This window comes from Oncorhynchus mykiss, chromosome 3 (genome assembly GCF_057628025.1).
Source record: "Oncorhynchus mykiss isolate SJ-2025 chromosome 3, ASM5762802v1, whole genome shotgun sequence".
NCBI lineage: Eukaryota > Metazoa > Chordata > Actinopteri > Salmoniformes > Salmonidae > Oncorhynchus > Oncorhynchus mykiss.
The window spans coordinates 36,509,252-36,529,059 of record NC_143024.1 but is presented as its reverse complement, the minus strand read 5'-3'; the positions used below and the strand labels follow the sequence as shown (position 1 = coordinate 36,529,059).

Below are 19,808 nucleotides of genomic sequence, written 5' to 3'. Positions count from 1 at the left end.
TCCCCCGTTGTTCCCCTGTAACCAGGAACTGATTTAGACCTGGGACACCAGGTGGATGCAATTAATTATCCGGTAGAACAGAAAGCCAGCAGGCGCTGGACCTCATAGGGTAAGAGTTGAATACCCCTGTGTCATACCATCCATCCACTGAAAAATGTCAATTCACCTCTAAGATAACACTGCCATCTAGTGGTCATGCCAGTCATCTGCTCATCTGGTTGGATGTACCTCCCTCTGATGCTGCTCATGACTCAGCAAAGAAATGCATATTTTGTCTGCATTTAAACACTTCATCTTATAAGGACCCTTTCAAAGTATCAACATGCATAAACTCAGCAACAACAAAAAAATCCTCTCACTGTCAACTGCATTTATTTTCAGCAAACTTGTGTAAATATTTATATGAACATAAGATTCAACAACTGAGACAAACAAGTTCCACAGACATGACTAACAGAATGGAATAATGTGTCTCTGAACAAAGGTGGAGTCAAAATCAAAAGTAACAGTCAGTATCTGGTGTGGCCACCAGCTGCATTAAGTACTGGAGTGCATCTCCTTTTAATTTTACGGTGGGTTTGTGCCCATAGGCGACGTTGTTACCGGTGATGTCTGGTGAGGACCTGCCTTACAACAGGCGGACAGTCTGAGCACTGATGGAGGGATTGTGCGTTCCTGGTGTAACTCGGGCAGTTGTTGTTGCCATCCTGTACCTGTCCCGCAGATGTGATGTTCGGAAGTACCGATCCTGTGCAGGTGTTGTTACATGTAGTCTTCCACTGTGAGGACAATCAGCTGTCCGTCCTGTCTCCCTGTAGCGCTGTCTTAGGTGTCTCACAGTACGGACATAGCAATTTATTGCCCTGGCCACATCTGCAGCCCTCATGCCTACGTTCACACAGATGAGCAGGGACCCTGGGCGTTTTTCAGAGTCAGTATAAAGACCTCTTTAGTGTCCTAAGTTTTCATAACTGTGACCTTAATTGCCTACCGTCTGAAAGCTGTTAGTGTCTTGACGACCGTTCCACAGGTGCATGTTCATTAATTGTTTGTGGTTCATTGAACAAGCATGGGAAATTGTTTAAACCCTTTACAATGAAGATCTGTGAAGTTATTTGGATTTTTACTAATTATCTTTGAAAGACAGGGTCCTGAAAAAGGGACTGTTTTTGTTGTTACTGAGTTTATATAGACGACCTATCACTCTAATCTAACCCACACTAAATGAAAGTATTGCGTACCAAGAGGCAAATAAGTTTGAACTTAACTTGAGTTCACCAGAAGTTCACTCATTAGCATGAAAGAGAAACTCCAGAGTAGTGCATTATGGGTCATTATCAGTATGCCTCCATTGCCTCATGTTTGAGTAGCTGGTGATAACCATTGCTGCACTGCTTGATAAAGTCACACGGTCCTTTTTCTCCACTTACACTGCGTTTTGCAGATTACCCACTCACACACTAAACACAAGTACCTCTGTGTATGCCAATCACCGTCTTATCGGATGCCGTCAGGCCTTTAAACTGTAAATTAATTAATAACCCTTGTCATTTCTTAATTAGCTCCCTTTCCAGGAGGAGGAATGCGTGTGTCAGCACCTACATTTTGTGCACACTTGTTATGACTTTGCTTTGAGTTTATTGGGTCATTAGAGACGCTCTATGAAAACATGCTGTTCTCATGCTGATGAGGATTTCAGTGCGTATTGTGGAGTGATCTAGAGGGGTTCTTCAGCTCTGATGAGTGGGTTATGTTCAGTCGGAGCTAATGTCATTTGTTTCAGCCTCACTGAACAAAAGGAGCCATAAAGAGACAGTTGAATGATTTATTAGGTTTTAACCAGTGGCAGATTCAGATATTGGGTGTAGATTGGATTGAATGGACCATGGGTCAGAGCCTGTGTGTTGACAGGTCCTGGGCCAGTTGGTTGGTTGAGATTGGTCCAGAAGAGGTATCTCCCTCAGATGATTACTGTGAGGATATGACAAGAAATACACCAGAGGGTTAGACAATGAGTGATGTACTTTAGGGTTCCAGAGCTGCCATGACATCAATATCATACACAAGACCAACTCATTCAACCCCTCTATGATAAACCATCTTATCTCACCTGCTGGAGTTTGGCGCAGCAGTGGAAGCGCACGTCATTGAGAGATGAGTCATCCAGACCGTACTGGTATTCCTCCATCTTGGTCTCGATGCCACAGATTCCTCCATCGCCACAATCCTGGCTCCAGAGGCTGTACTCACCGTAGTCCAGGCCGGCGCCTGCGAGGGTGGGGTTGCTGCTGCAGCGGAACCTGACGTTGTTGGCGGCTGTGTCGTCACCGAACAGACCCTGGTGGGGCTCCACACGCAGCTGGAAGGAAGTCAGCACACCCCTGGGGCAATACTGGGGGTCCGACCAGTCACCAAAGCTGGGAGAGGAAGAGAGAGAGGCATACGCGACATGGAATATTATTTCACCATCACAGCAGTCTGGAATGAGGTTTGATCATAGCTATGAGACAGAGAAAAGAGGCACATGATGTAGAGAGTAGAAACAGGACATGGAATAACATATCACTACAGTTTGAAGATGCAGGGTTCAACTGATAAGTCAATTTGTGTCTACTTTGAGCCATGAAATAGGACTGTTTTGTGTGCTGTTTGTTCTATACAAGACCAAGGTAATGTTACTTAAGCATCACTCGGTAGCATGCATACAGTGCATAGTAAGTAATGGCTATCTTGGCTCGCCAGTACTATATAGTATCATACTCAGATAAATAACAGCAGCGCCATCTGTTGGCTTGGCGACATTTCGTAACAAGGACGATAAGAGGCATGTTGTTCAGGATGACACTAGGATGCATTACAGCTTTGATTTTGTTCAACAGGTAAGCAACATTTCCTCCTTTAATACTGATTAAGGACATAGATGGATAGATATACACAACACAATATATATGGGAGGCAGGCAAATACCTTTCACTGAGATGTGTAAAGACAGATTGACAGGGCTGAGACAATTAATTGTAATTTATCTTAATGTTATTTTGTTGTTTGCAGGTGCACTATCCTTCTGACTATGTAGCCAGGTCCCATCTACCTTTGAACTCCTCGCAAGTGTGGCTTGTTTGGTGTCTGCTGTGAAGGAATACCACCACAAGTCAACTACTTGATTGATGAAGGCACGTCATCTAGCAAAGGCAGCAGCGCGGTCATCAACTACATGCACCATTTCTTCACCAACTACGGAGTTGGGGAAACACGTGTGGACCTGAATTGTGATAACTGCAGTGGCCAAAACAAGAACAAGTTTGTGCTCTGGTATTGTGCCAGGCGGACCAAGCACAAGCTCCACCACAGTCTGGACCCAGACTGGCCTCATCAAACAGTGCTTTAAAAATACCAGAATGAACACTATCTGAGATTGCTGGTGTTGTGAAGGACAGCACTGTAACAGGGGTCAACATCCCAAACTGGTTGGACTGGAGGATGGTACGGTGCTGGTGGGCACTTAAGTATTTTTAAACCCAAATACTTTTAGACTTTTTCTCAAGTAATATTTTACTGGGTGACTTACCTTAATAGAAAATGACTGAAGTAAAAGTATGTTTACATTTACTCAAGTATGACAATTTTGTACCTTTTTCACCACTGGATGTGGCTGGGGGTTATAGAATTTCTTTCTCATGACCCATCAATTTAGGCAAGTGTGATCTAACATTTATAAAATATTTTTATCTGGACACTTTGTTAGCCTGGAATTTTTCCTTATTGTAGGCTACTACTTTGACCACATTTAGTCTTAATCTTTAGTACACTACTCACTGTTTAGCACATGACCTCACATGTGAATCCTTAAAGAAATGGGTGGGGCTGACTTAAGAGGGTGTGAACAATGCTGAATGGGTGTAGACAAAGGAGAGCTCTCCAGTAGGCAGCAAAACATTTATAGGCCCTTTTCTCAAAAATGAGTTTATCAACTATCAAAGCAGAATTACTTTCCCATTGTTCCTCAAAAATGCAGTGTAGATATACCATTTTCTAGCTCTGAGTCTCTACTTTTTACCCATGTAAAAAAACCACTTCAAATGTTGCTACATAAGACCGAATCGAGGTGTTGAGTCACATGTCATCACTATAGTTTGAAATGCGCTTTTACAGTTAAACCTGTATCTTAAAAGGATATGATTACTTCCAACTGTGTCTACATTGAGCAATGTGATAGGCCAATATGAGGCATGTTGTTCTCGCCTGTACATACAATCCAGTGTGAGACTCAATGGTGTACAAGAAGCTCCTATCTTCGTCCTTAGCGCAGATCAAGCGAATGCCATTCAGGGCAGTGTCGTCCAGACCGTACTGTTCGGACTCCACCTGAGAGAAGGTTAATGGACATATGCTAGCATTAGCTCAAACAGAAGAATGGTCTCGTTATACACAAATGTGTTGATCATGTTTGGTAATGGATCAACACCACAAATACATTTTGATTACATCAAATTTAGGATTTGAATTGTGTAGATGTATTTATTTTTAATAAATGGGCTATTTGAAAATAGGCTTTTTGACCACAGGGGACTGGAATTTAATCCCTGAATTGTCTAATTGAAAGAAATGCTATCCAAACTGGTAGATGTGTTTGAAATGTATGAAGGAGCCCTTGCTTACCCGGAGCATGAACCCAACGGCGAAGAACTTGTCGGGACACATCTCGGGCCAGGTCCAGTTCCCAAACTGCTCTCCATTGGGCACGGTGAGGAGGGAGGTGTAAGGCCTAGCGCTGTATTGGATACCAGCACGCTCCACATAGGGCTGCTCCTCGGGCAAGAGAGCTAGACATGACCCAAGGGCCAGCACAGCCAGGAAGGACAGAGCAGTGAAAAGAGGGGTAGTCATGTTGACAGAAGTCAGTCTCATCCACAGAAGGGATGGAACAAAGGCAGTGAACTCTTATAGCCTTCCTCACTCACGCCTCCAAAATGGTGCCCATATGGTGTCTCCATACTGTTATCAGTATTAATCATTTACAACACTGTGGTCTGGCCATGGGAAGAGGCAGGTGGTACTAGGACTTAAAGTTCAAAATAACAATACTGTCTTTGACTTCAAAAGCAGCCCGTATAGTCTCAATGAACTGTCAATTATTTGTCATACCAAAGTGTGGCCCATGTTGTATATTAGTAATTTGACTGTCTACATGCTATGACATAAAACATTTTAATTGTCAGAAACCACGTCCAAAGCTGATTTCTTTGGCACGACAAGAGTGAACAAAAAAAAGGAACATATGTTAATGTCTTTATTATCAAAAATAGATCAGTTAGTTTACATTGATTTCAAATGTTAATTTTCTTACATCTCATATGAAGAGCCTTTCTGTTATCGCTGTGCATGTGCAGTCCCAAGGCAACTGAAGTAATTGTTTTCAATCGACAGGACTTGCATAATGAGTAGCTTTTTCTCCTGTCTGGTATAACAGAAAGCAGTGCTATTTTATGATTTTTCGCTATAGATGACGTTCAAACAATTCTGTGCATGTTAATGAGTATATTTCCAATTATATAAAGACAGAAAAAATGACCTTGTTGTATAACCTCGTGTCCCCTGTATCTAGCAGTAACGTCTAAATGCACATCAATTACCTGCACATATGTTAACATTTCATACAGTCAGGTCCATAATTATTAGCAAAAAATCTATTATACAAAAACACAAATATATATTTTTTTAAACTAATTATACTAATACAAGAGCATAAAGAAATAGATTGTTTAACAAGTAATACAAATCTAAAAAATAGACTTTTTGTACTCCTGTTTTCAGTACTCCAGCACCCAGTCTTTGCAAGGATAACACAGTCTTCTTCTCAAATATTCTACGAGTTGGAGAACACATTGGGATGGATCTTAGACCATTCCTCCATTCAGAATCCTTCCTGATCATTGATATCCTTTGTCTGCTCTTATAGACTGCCCTCTTCAATTCAAACCAATTGGGTTCAAGTCCGGAGACAGCCATTGCAAAATGTTGATTTTGTAGTCAATTAACCATTTCTTGGTGGATTGTGATGTGTGCTTGGGGGTTATTGCCTTGCTGGAAGATCCACTTGTGGCCAAGTGTCAGCCTCCTGGCAGAGGCAACCAGGTTCTTGGGTCAAATGTCCTGGGACTGGTTATGATGTTCATGATGCAGTTGACCTTAACAAGGATCAAGGATGCACCACTGTATTTTACCATAGGAATGAGGTACTTTTCTGCATACTGTCAACGCCAAACCCACCACTGGTGTGCGTGGCCAAAAAGCTTTATTTTCATGTCATCGGCCCAACCCTGCCTGGAGGTTGACAAACCGCACCAGGACTTGGAACCAGAGCTATGGACAGATGACATGAAAATAGAGCTCTTTTCTAGACTTTATTGCTTATTGCACTCTTTATCAAGGGTGCCAGTAATTATGTACCTGACTGTAGTGTTTGAAAATATATGCTAGGAAAGTCCCACACAAGCAAATAACGAATGGTAAGCAAACTGATTCCATCACATTGACACAATTTGAATAGTATGGTAAAGAACGAAAGTATTACTTCTGCTTTGTTAACAACCAGTGGCATTTTGGGCAAAGAAAGTTATCTTATGCCATGCACATGGAAGCAGTCAACTTTCTGCTGAAAAAATATGACAACTGAAAAAATATGAAAATGTGACATTTTGGGTGCACAAAGATTGTCTATGCAATTCTCTGTTTTGATGTATGGAAAGTAAAGATTCCGGCAGTATATATCAGACATGTTAGACAATACTGTGCAGCCGTATTCATCGACCTGGCCAAGGCTTTCGACTCTGTCAATCACCACATTCTTATCGGCAGACTCAACAGCCTTGGTTTCTCAAATGGTTCACCAACTACTTCTCAGACAGAGTTCAGTGTGTCAAATCGGAGGGCCTGTTGTCCGGACCTCTGGCAGTCTCTATGGAGGTGCCACAGGGTTCAATTCTCGGGCCGACTCTTTTCTCTGTATACATCAATGATGTTGCTCTTGCTGCTGGTGATTCTCTGATCCACCTCTAGGCAGACAACACCATTCTGTATACTTCTGGCCCTTCTTTGGACACTGTGTTAACTAACCTCCAGAAGAGCTTCAATGCCATACAACTCTCCTTCCGTGGCCTCCAACTGCTCTTAAATGCAAGTAAAACTAAATGCATGCTCTTCAACCGATCGCTGCCCGCACCTGCCCGCCCATCCAGCATCACTACTCTGGACGGTTCTGACTTAGAATATGTGGACAACTACAAATACCTAGATGTCTGGTTAGACTGTAAACTATCCTTCCAGACTCACATTAAGCATCTCCAATACAAAATTAAATGTAGAATCGGCTTCCTATTTCGCAACAAAGCATCCTTCACTCATGCTGCCAAACATACCCTCGTAAAACTGACTATCCTACCGATCCTCGACTTCGGCGTTGTCATTTACAAAATAGCCTCCAACACTCTACTCAGCAAATTGGATGCAGTCTATCACTGTACCCCTCTCCCCTACATTTCCATTCCAACTGTCCTCCCCTCCCTCCAGCTCTCACTCCAGAACACAATACTCCCTCTCTTCCCCAGGTCTCTCACCCCAGACCACCTCCAGTGGTTCATCTAGGCTGGGGTGCTCAACCATGCAGCTTACACTCTCCCCTCTCTGAGGCCTGAACTCTAGGTAGGAGTGGAGCTGGTAGCTCCAGTCCCCGTTAGCCAGTGTGTCTGTGGAGGTCACGGCTATGGTGGTCTCCAGCCTGTCTCTCAGCCAGCTCACCCTCACCTCCTGAGGGTAGAAGCCTAGAACGCTGCACTCCAGCATGGACAGCTCCGCGTAGCGAGAGGGCTTGGTCAGGCGGGCTTTGACAATGGGAGGCACTGGGACATAGGATGATGTAGAAATTAAGTTGTCTGTCTGATGAAAGTCCCCGGCCCGAAACATCAACATTTTTATCAAACTTGACTTAAAAAATGTACAGTATGTGCAAATTACTAAGAAAGGAAAGAAACATAAAAATTACTTACCTATTCTTTCCAAAGTGCTCAGTTTGAAGTATCTTGCACTGTATCGGCAAATAGTCTCCACTTCTGCTTTCCTTATAGCCATTTCCCAAGCTTGGCTGTTGTAGTGATCTGCATTGCGTATGCCAAACTCCCCAAAACCCACATACTTCTGAACCCTGGAGTCATAGATGGTGGTCAATTTTTGGTTGAATATGTTTTTCACAAAAGTAGATCATATTATCAGTGGTGTCATCATATTCACAGTCAAGTATCCCCTGGAACTGCTACCCACCTGAAACAAATAAATGTATTCATTTGGACTGTTGTATCCCTTTCCATGTAATTGTGCCATGAGGTACACTCAAAAAACATGTTGTTGTTACGTGATTCAGGTAAATCTCCTTATCAGTGCCTTTGTGGAGTCGTTATACTGTATTGTCACAAAAGATCTGTCAACTTCATTTCATACATTCTTAAAAATATACTGTATGTTAGACACATCATGCATTTCATAAAAAAATAGACTTGACTCACCTGCCCGGGTCTGAATGGCAGAAAGTCCAGCCACCCAATAGACCCAGCAGAGAGCCATGGTGCATCCAGTCACCCATTCTAATTTGGGCACTCCTTCGTTCTCTCACCTCGGTGATCGAGGAGAGTGTCAATTCATTATTATGCTGCACGAATTTCATCAAATAACCAATAACCTGCACCCTTTTTTGTCCATTGTTTTGTGCACTCCAGAGTGCGGATCAAATCAAAGTTTATTTGTCAGTGTGTCGAATACAACAGGTAGACCTTACGGTGGAATGCTTTCTTAAAAATTGCACTGTTGGTTAGGGCTTGTAAGTAAAAAAAATAAAAAAATAGGTATTAGGTAAACAATAGATAAGAAAAACAACTAAAATGACAGTGAAAATAACAGTAGCAAGGCTATATACAGGTGGTGCCAGTGCAGAGTCAATGTGCGGGGGCACCGGTTAGTCGGGCTAATTGAGGTAATATGTACATGTAGGGATAGTGTTCACACCAGTCCAAACGAACTGAACTAAGGGGCTAAATGCACCAGAGTTCAGAAAAACACCAAACCAATTTGTTATATAAGACACCTTAGTCCACTGCGCCACCAGGATGGAGCTAGCATTTTAAGGCATACAAAGCTGTTCATTTTAGTCTATTCAAACAGACCCCATTTCAAACAAAACAAGTACTCATTAAGATCAGGTGTGGCCAATTAATGGGCATGGACATAACACCTGAACACAGTTAACAAGAGAGCGTTTTATTGACGCTGAGAACAGAATGCATGTTTCTAAATAACATTATTAGAACGTTAAACATTTTCTTGTGGTTTTTATGGAATGTCTTTTTAACATTCTCTGTACAATGAGAACTTCGCAAAATAGAACCATGATTAAAAGTTATGCTGAAGTACTGAAATTCTCACACAAGAATGTTGTTTCTTAACCTTCTCTGAACTATTTGAGAACATTCCCAATATCAAACCACTTTGTCAAGTTCCTTAAATGTGCTGAGAATGTTCCAAAGTCAAGCAACTACCCTGCATCATTCCCAGAAAGTTGTGGTAAGGTTGTACGCAAAATAACCATAGGACAACCACGCTCTCACCAAGCTCTAAGAAACATTCTCAGAAATGGTTCTCAGATAATGATGTGCTAGCTGGGGTGTGACTTTGCAGAAACAGCACTCACCTATTGCCTCTGGCGGGCTCTTTTCTCCCACAATGCAACGGGTGATGTTGCACTGGCAGGTTCCGAGGGACACGTACACGTCGTGAGGCAGTCCTGGGTCAGGGGTCCACTGCTGGGTAGAAGAGCTCATCTCCATCAAACTCCACGTCATACTCTTCGTCGCTAGTGACGTTTTTTTGGCAGAAGGTCAAAAACCGCAGCAAATGTTTGCCTGTGTTCAATAACAGAAGTTAAGACGGAAAATGACACATCTTGCTGTCTAGTAGCATGCTTTGCCGAAAAGTACGAGCGATGTTGAATGTAATATAATTCATTTGGTTACGCCTTTCAGTAAAATGTTGTTTTAATAACAATGGGAACTGATATAAAACAGCTGTCTGCATCTATGGGTTTACGGAATAGAATACCGGAACGCAGTATGCTAAAGTGATTCTTGCAAGCAAAATAATTCCCAGTCTGCTTCCTTTCTCTCTCATATGAAAAGAGTGAAAGTGGACTTACTTTGGCAGTGTGACAGTAGACAAACACCCAGTATAAAAGCCAGGAACACTCTGCACCCCATCCTAAGTACACTTGTCCAGTAAGGCTTATCTGTAATGTTCTGATTATTGTGTAGTACTCCAAACAGTGCTGCTGAAGGTGTCAGGTGACTTCCTCAATATCATCAGCCAATCGAATATTTTATCTGGATGACACTGACGTTATTACCATATCTATGGTTATTACATAGAGAACATTAGGCATTCTGAGCATGCATGGCACACCTTACACACAACTAGGGTGTATCAAAGAGGTGAAACATTCAGAACTTTGCAGATAGAAACTCAATAAATAGCGCTGGGACATGACTCCCTATTCTGCATTCTACACAATACATTTCTATCTGAATGATCAGCATCGCCCTGACATAGCCCACGTCTGACTGCTGCCACCTACTGTGGAGTCATGATCATTACAGTGTCTGCCCTTTATTGTTAGTTAAACTGTACGTCCAACCGGCCTCACAACCGCAGACCACGGGTAACCACGCCAACCCAGGACCTCCACATCCGGCTTCTTCACCTGCGGGATCGTCTTAGACCAGCCACCCGGACATTGATGCAACTGTGGGTTTGCACAACCAAAGTATTTCTGCACAAACTGTCAGAAACCTTCTCAGGTAAGCTCGTCTGCGTGCTCGTTGTCCTCACCAGGGTCTTGACCTGACTGCAGTTTGGCGTCGTCCCCGACTTCAGTGGGAAAATGTTCACCTTCGATGTCCACTGACATGCTGGAGAAGTGTCTTCTTCACGGATTAATCCCAGTTTCAACTACCAGGCAGACAGCATGTATGGCGTTGTGTGGGCGAGCGGTTTGTTGTTGTGAAGAGTGCCTCATGGGGGTTATGGTATGGGCAGTCATAAACTATGGATAACGAACACAATTGCATTTTATCGATAGCAATTTGAATGCACAGCACAGGAGGTTGGTGGCATCTTAATTGGGGAGAACGTGCTCGTTGTAATGACTGGAGCGGAATCAGTGGAACGTATCTAATACACAAAACACATGGTTTCCAGGTGTTTGATGCCATTTCATTTTTTTCAGTTCCACTAATTATTATGAGCGCTCTCCCCTCAGCAGCCTCCATTGATAGAGATACCGCGACGAGATCCCAAGGCCCTTTGTCCTTCCATTCATCCAACGCCATCACCTCATGTTTTCAACATGATAATGTACAGCCCCATGTCTCAAGGTTCTGTACATAATTTCTGGAAGCAGGAAATGTCCCAGTTCTTCCATGACCTGCATACTCACCAGATGTCACCCATTGAGTATGTTTGGGATGCTCTCGGTCGACGTGTACAACAGCGTGTTCCGCCAATATCCAGCAACTTCGCACAGCCATTGAAGAGGAGTGGCACAATCATCAGCCGGAAAACGCGAGGTATGAGGCAAATTGGTGGACACACCAGATATGGACTGGTTTTCTGACCCAAACCAATCCATAGGCTTGGTTATTTAAATTGACCGATTTTCAATTGACTGTCTCTCTTATATGAACTGTAACTCAGTAAAATCTTTGAAATTGTTGCATTAAAATTTCTACTCTGTGTATATTATATATATATATATATATATATATATATATACATACATACATACATACATACAGTGGGGCAAAAAAGTATTTAGTCAGCCACCAATTGTGCAAGTTCTCCCACTTAAAAAGATGAGAGAGGCCTGTAATTTTCATCATAGGTACACTTCAACTATGACAGACAAAATGAGGGGAAAAAATCCAGAAAATCACATTGTAGGATTTTTAATGAATTTATTTGCAAATTATGGTGGAAAATAAGTATTTGGTCAATAACAAAAGTTTATCTCAATACTTTGTTATATACCCTTTGTTGGCAATGACAGAGGTCACTTTTGTTAAATCATCCCCCGTTTGGCGAAGTTGGCTGTCTTTGTTAGGAAGGAATAGGAATAGAAGGAATAGTCTTCGCAGTTCTCAACGAGCCAGGCGGCCCAAATCGCTGCATATACCTTGACTCTGTTGCACAGAATGCGAGAGAAGTGACACAATTTCCCTAGTTAAAAGAAATTCATGTTAGCAGGCAATATGAACTAAATATGCACGCTAAAAAATATATACTTGTGTATTGATTTTAAGAAAGGTGTTGATGTTTATGGTTAGGTGCACATTGGTGCAACGACAGTGCTTTTTTCGCGAATGTGCTTGTTAAATCACCCGTTTGGCGAAGTAGGCTTTGATACAATGATAAATTAACAGGCAGAGCATTGATTATATGCAACACAGGACAAGCTAGATAAACTAGTAATATCATCAACCATGTGTAGTTAACTAGTGATTATGTTTATTTATTGTTTTTTATAAGATACGTTTAATGCTAGCTAGCAACTTACCGTGGCTGCTTGCTGCACTCGCGTAACAGATAGTCAGCCTGCCACGCAGTCTCCTCGTGGAATGCAATGTAATCGGCCATGATCGGTGTCCAAAAATGCCGATTACCGATTGTTATGAAAACTTGAAATCGGCCCTAATTAATCGGCCATTCCGATTAATTGGTCGACCTCTAATTTATTTATATATATATATATTTACACTGCTCAAAAAATAAAGGGAACACTTAAACAACACAATGTAACTCCAAGTCAATCACACTTCTGTGAAATCAAACTGTCCACTTAGGAAGCAACACTGATTGACAATAAATGTCACATGTTGTTGTGCAAATGGAATAGACAACAGGTGGAAATTATAGGCAATTAGCAAGACATCCCCAATAAAGGAGTGGTTCTGCAGGTGGTGACCACAGACCACTTCTCGGTTCCTATGCTTCCTGGCTGATGTTTTGGTCACTTTTGAATGCTGGCAGTGCTTTCACTCTAGTGGTAGCATGAGACGGAGTCTACAACCCACACAAGTGGCTCATCAATGCGAGCTGTGGCAAGAAGGTTTGCTGTGTCTGTCAGCGTAGTGTCCAGAGCATGGAGGCGCTACCAGGAGAAAGGCCAGTACATCAGGAGACTTGGAGGAGGCCGTAGGAGGGAAACAACCCAGCAGCAGGACCACTACCTCCGCCTTTGTGCAAGGAGGAGCACTGCCAGAGCCCTGCAAAATGACCTCCTGCAGGCCACAAATGTGCATGTGTCTGCTCAAACGGTCAGAAACAGACTCCATGAGGGTGGTATGAGGGCCCAACGTCCACAGATGTGGCTTGTGCTTACAGCCCAACACCGTGCAGGACGTTTGGCATTTGCCAGAGAACACCAAGATTGGCAAATTCGCCACTGGCGCCCTGTGCTCTTCACAGATGAAAGCAGGTTCACACTGAGCACGTGACAGACGTGACAGAGTCTGGAGACGCCGTGGAGAACATTCTGATGCCTGCAACATCCTCCAGCATGACCGGTTTGGCGGTGGGTCAGTCATGGTGTGGGGTGGCATTTCTTTGGGGGGCCGCACAGCCCTCCATGTGCTCGCCAGAGGTAGCCTGACTGCCATTAGGTACCGAGATGAGATCCTCAGACCCCTTGTGAGACCATATGCTGGTGCGGTTGGCCCTGGGTTCCTCCTAATGCAAGACAATGCTAGACCTCATGTGGCTGGAGTGTGTCAGCAGTTCCTGCAAGAGGAAGGCATTGATGCTATGGACTGGCCCACCCGTTCCCCAGACCTGAATCCAATTGAGCACACCTGGGACATCATGTCTCGCTCCATCCACCAACGCCAAGTTGCACCACAGACTGTCCAGGAGTTGGCGGATGCTTTAGTCCGGGTCTGGGAGGAGATCCCTCAGGAGACCATCCGCCACCTCATCAGGAGCATGCCCAGGCGTTGTAGGGAGGTCATACAGGCACGTGGAGGCCACACACACTACTGAGCCTCATTTTGACTTGTTTTAAGGACATTACATCAAAGTTGGATCAGCCTGTAGTGCGGTTTTCCACTTTAATTTTGAGTGTGACTCCAAATCCAGACCTCCATGGGTTGATAAATTTGATTTCCATTGATAATTTTTGTGTGATTTTGTTGTCATCACATTCAACTATGTAAAGAAAAAAGTATTTAATAAGAATATTTCATTCATTCAGATCTAGGATGTGTTATTTTAGTGTTCCCTTTATTTTTTTGAGCAGTGTATATACACACACATACACACACACACAGTGCCTTTGGAAAGTATTCAGACCCCTTGACTTTTTCCCAATTTTGTTAGGTTACAGCCTTATTTAAAAAAAAAATATATTATATAATCCTCCGCAACCTACACACAATACCTCATAATGACTTAGCGAAAACAGGTTTATACATTTTACCAAATTTATAAAAATAGAAAACAGAAATACCTTATTTACATAAGTATTCAGACCCTTTGCTATGAGACTCGATATTGAGCTCAGGTGCATCCTGTTTCCATTGATCATCCTTGAGATGTTTCTACTCCTTGATTTGGACTCCACCTGTGGTAAATTCAATTGATTGGACATGATTTCGAAAAGTTGAGGCACAGATCTGGGGAAGGGTACCAAAACATTTCTGCAGCATTGAAGGTCCCCAAGAACACAGTGGCTTCCCTCTCGTTGTTAAATGGAATTCATTTGTAACCACCATGACTCTTAGAGCTGGCCGCCCGACCAACTGAGCATTCCGGGAAGAAGGGCCTTGGTCAGAACCCGATGGTCACTCTGACAGAGCTCTAGAGTTTGTCTGTGGAGATGGGAGAACCTTCCAGAAGGACAACCATCTCTACAGCACTCCACCAATCAGGCCTTTATGGTCGAGTGGCCAGACAGAAGCCACTCCTCAATAAAAGGCACATGACAGCGCGTTTGCCAAAAGGCCCTTAACGACTCTGACCATGAGAAACAGAAATACCTTATTTACGTAAGTATTCAGACCCTTTGCTATGAGACTCGAAATTGAGCTCAGGTGCAACCTGTTTCCATTGATTATCCTTGATGTTTCTTCAACTTGATTGGAGTCCACCTGTGATAAATTCAATTAATTGGACATGATTTGGAAAGGCACACACCTGTCTATAAAAGGTCCCACAGTTGACAGTGCATGTCAGAGCAAAAACCAAGCCATGAGGTCGAAGGAATTGTCCGGAGAGCTCAGAGACAGGATTGTCGAGGCACAGATATGGAGAAGGGTACCAAAAAAATTATGCAGCATTGAAAGTCCACAAGAACAGTGCCCTCCATCATTCTTACATGGAAGAAGTTTGGAACCATCAAGGCTCTAACTAGAGCTGGCCGCCCGGCCAAACCGAACAATCAAGGGGAGAAGAGCCTTGGTCAGGGATGTGGCCAAGAACCCAAAGGTCACTCTGACAGAAATCTAGAGTTCCTCTGTTGAGATGGGAGAACCTTCCAGAAGTACAACCATCTGTGCAGCACTCCACCAATCAGGCCTTTGTGGTAGAGTGGCCAGATGAAAGCCACTCCTTAGTAAAAGGCACATGATAGCCCACTTGGAGTTTGCCAAAAGGCACCTAAAGACTCTGACCATAAGAAACCAGATTCTCTGGTCTGATGAAGCCAAGATTGAACTCTTTGGCCTGAATGCCAAGTGTCGCATCTGGAGGAAACCTGGCACCATCCATATGGTTAAGCATGGTGGTGGCAGCATCATGCTGTGGGGATGTTTTTCAGCGGCAGGGAATGGGACACTAGTGTAACAGTATAACTTTAGACCGTCCCCTCGCCCATACCCGGGCGCGAACCAGGGACCCTCTGCACACATCAACAGTCACCCACGAAGCATCGTTACCCATCGCTCCCCAAAAGCCGTGGCCCTTGCAGAGCAAGGGTAACCACTACTTCAAGGTCTCAGAGCAAGTGACGTCACCGATTGAAACGCTATTTGGCGCGCACCACCGCTAACTAGCTAGCCGTTTCACATCCGTTACACTAGTCAGGATCAAGGCAAAGATGAACAGATGAAAGTACAGAGTTCCTGGATGAAAACCTGTTCCAGAGCACTCAGAACCTCAGGCTGGGTTCACCTTCCAACAGGACAACGACCCTAAGCACACAGCCAAGACAACGCAGGACTGGCTTCAAGACAAGTCTCAATGTCCTTGAATGGCCCAGCAAGAGACTGGACTTGAACCCTATCGAACATCTCTGGAGACCTGAAAATAGCTGTGCAGCAACGCTCCCCATCCAACCTGACAGAACTTGAGAGGATCTGCAAAGAATAGGGAAACTCCAAATACAGGTGTGCTAAGCTTCTTGCGTCATACCCAATAAGATTTGAGGCTGTAGTCATTGCCAAAGGTTCTTCAACAAAGTACTAAGTAAAGGGTCTGAATACTTATGTACAGTGGGGCAAAAAAAGTATTTAGTCAGCCACCAATTGTGCAAGTTCTCCCACTTAAAAAGATGAGTGAGGCCTGTAATTTTCATCATAGGTACACTTCAACTATGACAGACAAAATTAGAAAAAAAAATCCAGAAAATCACATTGTAGGATTTTTAATGAATTTATTTGCAAATTATGGTGGAAAATAAGTATTTGGTCACCTACAAACAAGCAATATTTCTGGCTCTCACTGACCTGTAACTTCTTCTTTAAGAGGCTCCTCTGTCCTCCACTCGTTACCTGTATTAATGGCACCTGTTTGAACGTGTTATCAGTATAAAAGAGACCAGTCCACAACCTCAAACAGTCACACTCCAAACTCCACTATGGCCAAGACAAAAGAACTGTCAAAGGACACCAAAAACAAAATTGTAGACCTGCACCAGGCCGGGGAGACTGAATCTGCAATAGGTAAGCAGCTTGGTTTGAAGAAATCAACTGTGGGAGCAATTATTAGGAAATGCAAGACATACAAGACCACTGATAATCTCCCTCGATCTGGGGCGTAGAGCAAGATCTCACCCCATGGGGTAAAAATAATCACAAGAACGGTGAGCAAAAATCCCAGAACCACATGGGGGAACCTAGTGAATGACCTGCAGAGAGCTGGGACCAAAGTAACAAAGCCTACCATCAGTAACACACTACGCCGCCAGGGACTCAAATCCTGCAGTGCCAGACGTGTCCCCCTGCTTAAGCCAGTACATGTCCAGGCCCGTCTGAAGTTTGCTAGAGAGCATTTGGATGATCCAGAAGAAGATTGGGAGAATGTCATATGAAACCAAAATATAACATTTTGGTAAAAACTCAACTTGTCGTGTTTGGAGGACAAAGAATGCCGAGTTGCATCCAAAGAACACCATACCTACTGTGAAGCATGGATGTGGAAACATCATGCTTTGGGGCTGTTTTTCAGCAAAGGGACCAGGACGACTGATCCGTGTAAAGGAAAGAATGAATGGGGCCATGTATCTTGAGATTTTGAGTGAAAACCTCCTTCCATCAGCAAGGGCATTGAAGATAAAACGTGGCTGGGTCTTTCAGCATGACAATGATCCCAAACACACCGCCCGGGCAATGAAGGAGTGGCTTCGTAATAAGCATTTCAGGTCCTGGAGTGGCCTAGCCAGTCTCCAGATCTCAACCCCATAGAAAATCTTTGGAGGGAGTTGAAAGTCCGTGTTGCCCAGCAACAGCCCCAAAACATCACTACTCTAGAGGAGATCTGCATGGAGGAATGGGCCAAAATACCAGCAACAGTGTGTGAAAACCTTGTGAAGACTTACAGAAAACGTTTGACCTCTATCATTGCCAACAAAGGGTATATACAGTGCATTGCGAAAGTATTCGGCCCCCTTGAACTTTGCGACTTTTTGCCACATTTCACGCTTCAAACATAAAGATATAAAACTGTATTTTTTTGTGAAGAATCAACAAAATTATTCAGCCCCTTTACTTTCAGTGCAGCAAACTCTCTCCAGAAGTTCAGTGAGGATCTCTGAATGATCCAATGTTGACCTAAATGTCTAATGATGATAAATACAATCCACCTGTGTGTAATCAAGTCTCCGTATAAATGCACCTGCACTGTGTTAGTCTCAGAGGTCCGTTAAAAGCGCAGAGAGCATCCTGAAGAACAAGGAACACACCAGGCAGGTCCGAGATACTGTTGTGAAGAAGTTTAAAGCCGGATTTGGATACAAAAAGATTTCCCAAGCTTTAAACATCCCAAGGAGCACTGTGCAAGCGATAATATTGAAATGGAAGGAGTATCAGACCACTGCAAATCTACCAAGACCTGGCCGTCCCTCTAAACTTTCAGCTCATACAAGGAGAAGACTGATCAGAGATGCAGCCAAGAGGCCCATGATCACTCTGGATGAACTGCAGAGATCTACAGCTGAGGTGGGAGACTCTGTCCATAGGACAACAATCAGTTGTATATTGCACAAATCTGGCCTTTATGGAAGAGTGGCAAGAAGAAAGCCATTTCTTAAAGATATCCATAAAAAGTGTTGTTTAAAGTTTGCCACAAGCCACCTGGGAGACACACCAAACATTTGGAAGAAGGTGCTCTGGTCAGATGAAACCAAAATTGAACTTTTTGGCAACAATGCAAGACGCTATGTTTGGCGTAAAAGCAACACAGCTCATCACCCTGAACACACCATCCCCACTGTCAAACATGGTGGTGGCAGCATCATGGTTTGGGCCTGCTTTTCTTCAGCAGGGACAGGGAAGATGGTTAAAATTGATGGGAAGATGGATGGAGCCAAATACAGGACCATTCTGGAAGAAAACCTGATGGAGTCTGCAAAAGACCTGAGACTGGGATGGAGATTCGTCTTCCAACAAGACAATGATCCAAAACATAAAGCAAAATCTACAATGGAATGGTTCAAAAATAAACATATCCAGGTGTTAGAATGGCCAAGTCAAAGTCCAGACCTGAATCCAATCGAGAATCTGTGGAAAGAACTGAAAACTGCTGTTCACAAATGCTCTCCATCCAACCTCACTGAGCTCGAGCTGTTTTGCAAGGAGGAATGGGAAAAAATGTCAGTCTCTCGATGTGCAAAACTGATAGAGACATACCCCAAGCGACTTACAGCTGAATAATTGACTGATTTGTTAAAAAAGTTTGAAATATCCAATAAATGTCATTCCACTTCATGATTGTGTCCCACTTGTTGATTCTTCACAAAAAAATAGTTTTATATCTTTATGTTTGAAGCCTGAAATGTGGCAAAAGGTCGCAAAGTTCAAGGGGCCGAATACTTTCGCAATGCACTGTAACAAAGTATTGAGATAAACTTTTGTTACTGACCAAATACTTATTTTCCACCATAATTTGAAAATAAATTCATTAAAAACCCTACAATGTGATTTTCTGGATTTTTCTCATTTTGTCTGTAATAGTTGAAGTGTACCTATGAAAATTACAGGCCTCTCATCTTTTCAAGTGGGAGAACTTGCACAATTGGTGGCTGACTAAATACTTTTTTGCCCCACTGTAAATGTGATATTTTAAAATGATAAATTAGCAAATATTTCTAAAAACCTGTTTTTGCTTTGTCATTATGGGGTCTTGTGTGTAGATGAGGAAAACAATTCAATCAATTTTAGAACAATGCTTTGTGCAAAAGGTCAAGGGATCTGAATACTTTCTATAGGTACTGTATAAATAGGGGT

At 43.1% G+C, this 19,808-nt stretch overlaps 2 protein-coding genes across 2 annotated transcripts; both read right to left on the bottom strand.

Moving 5' to 3' along the window:
* Window positions 1-1,811: 1,811 nt before the first annotated feature.
* On the bottom strand, window positions 1,812-7,412 carry vmo1b (vitelline membrane outer layer 1 homolog b). The gene is made up of 4 exons (XM_021594286.3): window positions 4,660-7,412; window positions 4,253-4,365; window positions 2,111-2,417; window positions 1,812-1,971 (listed from the first exon to the last, which is right to left on the bottom strand). The coding sequence occupies exons 1-4, from the start codon at window positions 4,906-4,908 to the stop codon at window positions 1,969-1,971; spliced, it is 672 nt and encodes a 223-aa protein (XP_021449961.1). The 5' UTR covers window positions 4,909-7,412; the 3' UTR covers window positions 1,812-1,968.
* LOC110515374 (H-2 class II histocompatibility antigen, A-U beta chain-like) lies at window positions 5,276-10,360 on the bottom strand. Its single transcript, XM_021594294.3, has 4 exons — window positions 10,238-10,360; window positions 9,737-9,947; window positions 8,046-8,316; window positions 5,276-7,898 (listed from the first exon to the last, which is right to left on the bottom strand). The coding sequence occupies exons 3-4, from the start codon at window positions 8,125-8,127 to the stop codon at window positions 7,573-7,575; spliced, it is 408 nt and encodes a 135-aa protein (XP_021449969.2). The 5' UTR covers window positions 8,128-8,316; window positions 9,737-9,947; window positions 10,238-10,360; the 3' UTR covers window positions 5,276-7,572.
* Window positions 10,361-19,808: the final 9,448 nt, after the last annotated feature.